Source organism: Schistocerca nitens, chromosome 6, assembly GCF_023898315.1.
Source record: "Schistocerca nitens isolate TAMUIC-IGC-003100 chromosome 6, iqSchNite1.1, whole genome shotgun sequence".
Taxonomy (NCBI): domain Eukaryota; kingdom Metazoa; phylum Arthropoda; class Insecta; order Orthoptera; family Acrididae; genus Schistocerca; species Schistocerca nitens.
The window spans coordinates 71,096,432-71,101,465 of record NC_064619.1 but is presented as its reverse complement, the minus strand read 5'-3'; the positions used below and the strand labels follow the sequence as shown (position 1 = coordinate 71,101,465).

Here is a 5,034-nt window from a genome sequence, read left to right as displayed (position 1 = left end):
AAATAGGACGTGGACAAGACATGTTGATGTATATTGTCACCAAATTCTGACTCTTAACAATAAATATGTCCTGAGAAAAAAAAAAGTAGAGCATTACTTATTGAAGGACCCTCGCAGATACTCCGCTCTTTCAGCTCTGCCGTCATAAAACCACACACTCGTAAAAGCGCAAGGTGGAAGTACGAACACCAACAGTTAATCAAACCAAAGAGATCGCAGCCACTTGGCGTGCGGAGGGAGACACCTAGTTGTATTTCGATACACTCATTAAAACATTTGTGTGTCAAATTGCTATTTCGGGAATTTATGGATACCAGCTCCTAGCTGTGGCACTCTGGTAAGAATTTCCGGGAGTGGCCTTTAGAATCGGGACTGTTAACACTGGTGGGCGACGAAGGTTTCGGGATGGTGGCATACCATCGGGAATGCGTGCTGCGGATACTTAGGCTGAGGTGTCAGTAATGGAGTGGAGTGGCGGGGCACGGCACGGTACGGCAGGGGGGCGCACGTGGGGCCGCGTCGGCAGAGTGGCACCGGTCGGCTGAGCAGTCGGCGCCGCCCCCGCCGCCCCCGCCGCCCCCGCCGCCCCCACCCACCACGGCCGCCCTCAGCTGGCGGCGCACCGGCCCCGCCGGAATTCGGACGCTGTCCAGCCGGCTAATTACGGAATTCCTGGGGCCGGCGGCAGCGGCGGCGGCGGCGGCGGCGCCGACGAGTGCTCGGCCGCCTCCACTGCGGCCGTTCGGCTCCCGCATTCCACGTCCGGCGGGCCGCCGTTTCTTCGCCAATCGATGATTTCCTCTGTCAGCGCACTCCCCGCCGCTCACGGTCTTGGCCGACATCCCCGGACCTCGGCCCGCAGCACACCTGTGTCCGCCACTCCAGACAGTACCCATTAACCTACTACTACAAGTGCCAGTCAATGCATTATCTGCGCGATAGCACTGGAGATACCATCGAAGACAGTGCTGCCAAAGCGGAGTTATTGAACTCAGCCTTCCGAAATTTCTTCACCAAAGTACCGGGTATACAGAGTGCTCCATTGATAGTGACCGGGCCAAATATCTCACGAAATAAGCGTCCAACGGAAAAACTACAAAGAACGAAACTTGTCTAGCTTGAAGGGGGAAACCAGAAGGCGCTATGGTTGGCCCACTATATGGCGCTGCCATAGGTCAAACGGATATCAACTTCGTTTTGGACCACTTTTTTCGATTTGTGATAGGTGGCGCTGTAATAGTCACACACGTATAAGTACGTGGTATCACGTAACATTCCGCCAGTGCGGACGGTATTTGCTTCGTAATACATTACCCCTGTTACAATGGACCGTTTACCAATTGCGGAAAAAGTCTATACCGTGTTGATATATGGCTGTTGTGATCAAAATGCCCAACGGGCGTGTGCTATGTATGCTGCTCGGTATCCTGGACGACATCATCCAAGTGTCCGGACCGTTCGCCGGATAGTTACGTTATTTACGGAAACAGGAAGTATTCAGCCACATGTGAAACGTCAACCTCGACCTGCAACAAATGATGATGCCCAAGTAGGTGTTTTAGCTGCTGTCGCGGCAAATCCGCACGTCAGTAGCAGACAAATTGCGCGAGAATCGGGAATCTCAAAAACGTCAGTGTTGAGAATGCTACATCAACATCGAATGCACCCGTACCATATTTCTATGCACCAGGAATTGAACGTCATGTACAGTTCTGCCATTGGGCACAAGAGAAATTACGGGACGATGACAGATTTTTTGCACGCGTTCTGTTTAGCAACGAAGCGTCATTCACCAACAGCGGTAACGTAAACTGGCATAATATCCACTATTGGGCAACGGAAAATCCACGATGGCTGCGACAAGTGGAACATCAGCGACCTTGCTATCGTTATCCACCGACAACGCCTGACAACATGCGTCAGCGCATTGTCAATGCATGTGCGAAAATTACGGAAGGTGAACCACTCTCTGTTGAGAGGAATGTCGTTACACGTATTGCCAAATGCATTGAGATTGGCGACATCATTTTGAGCATTTATTGCATTAATGTGGTATTTACAGGTAGTCACGCTGTAGCAGCATGCGTTCTCAGAAATGATAAGTTCACAAAGGTACATGTATCACATTGGAACAACCGAAATAAAATGTTCCAACATATTTTTTTTTTCCTTTTTTGATTTTCAATTCCCCCCGAAGGGTGCGGGCTGGCAGCAGCTTAGTACGCTGCTCTACAGCCTACAGACTTTTATTTTAAAGAACGGAAGAAGAAAAGAAACAAGAAAAACAGGCGATGAAACGGTCACGACAAGTGTAAAATGGAGGAAATGTTCCAACGTACCTACGTTCTGTATTTTAATCTAAAAAACCTACCTGTTACCAACTGTTCGTCTAAAATTGTGAGCCATATGTTTGTGACTATTACAACGCTATCGATCACAAAGCGAAAAAAGTGGTCCAAATAAAACATTCATATTTCTTTACGTACTACACGTATATGTAATATCCGTTTGAACTATGGCAGCGCCATCTAGCGGGCCACCCATAGCGCCATCAGGTTTCCCCTTCAAGCTAGACAAGTTTCGTTCTTCGTAGTTTTTTAGTTTGACACTTATTTCGTGACATATTTGGCCCGGTCACGATCAATGGACCACCCTGTGTATTACAGAATTTGAAACAAGAACAGCTGCCAACATGACTTACCTAGAAGCAGATAACCTCGGAGTAGTGAAGCAACTTAAACCACTCAATAAAAGTAAGTCTTCTGGTCCAGACTGCATACCAAATAGGTTCCTTTCAGAGTATGCTGGTGCAATAGCTAAATACTTAAAAATAATAAAGAGCCGTTCGCTCGACGAAAGATTCGTACCCGCGGACTGAAAATTGGGCAGGTCACACCAATATTCAAGAAAGACACTAGGAGTAATCCACTAAATTACAGGCCCATATCATTAACGTCGATATGCAGCAGGTTTTTGGAACACATATTGTGTTGGAACAGTATGAATTAGCAAGCAGAAAACGATCCATTAACACACAGTCAACAAGGATCTAGAAAACATCGTTCTTGTGAAACACAACTAGCTCTTTACTAGCAAGAAGTGTTGAGTGCTACTGAAATGGGATTTCAAATGGATTTCGTATTTCTGGAATTCCGGAAGGCTTTTGACAGTGTACGACATAGGCCGCTTCTAGTGAAATTACTTACTTATGGAATATCGTCTCAGTTATGTGACTGGATTCGTGATTTCCTCTCGAGATGCCACAGTTCGTAGTAACTGACGCGATGTCATCGAGTAAAACAGAAGTGACTTCTGGTGTTTCCCAAGGTAGTGTTATAGGCCCTTTGCTGCTCATTATCTGTATAAACGATTTGGCAAACAATCAAAGCAGCCGTATTGGGTTGTTTGCAGTAAAAATGGCTCCTACAGCTACCTCGTTTTCTGAAACGATAAATGTATTATTTGACCGGAGACTCAGTAAAATTTCAGAATATTGTAAATTCATTTGGATGCAATATTCAATCGTCAAGCCGATAAGGCATTATAATATACAGGATGATTCACGAAGATATGACAATATTTTGATATGTTTTTCTACGAGTAAAACTAAAGAAAAAAGTTAAGATAAACATAGGTCCGCAAATGTTTGGTTACGGAGTTACGGTTAATAAAATATTTCGCCTGAAATTTAGCAACTTCGCTAGTTTGAAGGCATTGCAAAATTGTATAAGGTTAAAGTAAAGAACAATTTCAATTTATTTTGTTTTTATTGATTTGGTGAATCTAATAAAACATGTCCCAGACATGTATCTGCAGTACTTTTCCAGAACATCCAGAGAAGCAAAGAAGTGATGTCGCAAAATTTTTAATTTATTAATTACTTGGCCCAATTTGTTTTTAAAATTCCAGACAATTGCACAAAGTTTTCAAGAGGATTTGTAGATTCAACTTTGGAAAAATGTTGGTAATAACGTTAACTGGATCTGTATCTATGTGTCAGATAATCTGCTTTTATTAATATTATAGCACGTTGGAATTCATGTTAAACCGGGAAAAACAAAGCTCAGTAGTAAGGAAGTCGTACAGTTTCACGATACATTAGCAATAAATGTTCAAAAATGCCTCCACCGAGTTCAACGAATTTAGTTGCACGTGTATAAACAGATCTTGTCGCTCGCTTCAGTTTCACACCGTTGTTCTTAATTTCGTCTATTGCCTTCATAATGCGAGCAAGTGATGCCTCGTGTGTGTTGACTTTATCCTCGTAAACTATGTCTTTCATCCATCCCCGTACACAAAAATTCATTGGTTTTAAATCGGGCGATCTGGGTGGCCACAGACATGTAGCACCACGACCATTCCATTTCTGAGAAAAATGTTCATTTAAATGGGTAGTAACGGCTTTGGTGAAATGTGGAGGCGCGCCGTCATGTTGAAAATATATTTGCAATCGCGTAGCAAGTGGAACATCTTCGAGTAAGCGGGGCATTTCTTCTTGAAGGAATTGTAAGTACGTCTCGCCAGTAAGACGTCCTGGGAAAACGAATGGTCCAATGAAGTGTGAGTTGGTTATACCGCACCTCACATTTATGCTAAATCGCTGCTGGAAATTGCGTTCCGCTGTTGCAAAAGGGTTTGTTTCAGACCATATGTGTTCGTTATGTAAATTGTTTATACCATCTCGAGTGAAATGTGCCTCATCAACAAATAAAATGTAGTTGTCTAACTTCCGATTAGTTTTTAACCAGTTACACAACTCCGAGCGAAGGGCAGGTTCTCCCGGGTGTAAATGATGCACTTTTTGTTTATGGCAAGGATACACATTGTTGTACTCCAGTGTACGCCATACATTAGATTGTGAAATGCCTAATCGTTGAGAGATACGTAGTGCACTGGTACCCGGACTACGTTGAACAGCATCCATAATAACCTCATAATCGTCTTCACGTATCGAGGGCTCGTCCTGATTATGAACGCTAGGCAGAGAATCTGTCTGTAGCAACATTCGAAACACTCCACTAATGAGGCGTGCAT

At 44.3% G+C, this 5,034-nt stretch overlaps 1 protein-coding gene across 1 annotated transcript; it reads right to left on the bottom strand.

Annotated features, from left to right (window-relative positions):
- Window positions 1-455: 455 nt before the first annotated feature.
- On the bottom strand, window positions 456-896 carry LOC126263230 (alanine and glycine-rich protein-like). The gene has a single exon (XM_049960314.1). The coding sequence runs from the start codon at window positions 894-896 to the stop codon at window positions 456-458; it is 441 nt and encodes a 146-aa protein (XP_049816271.1).
- Window positions 897-5,034: the final 4,138 nt, after the last annotated feature.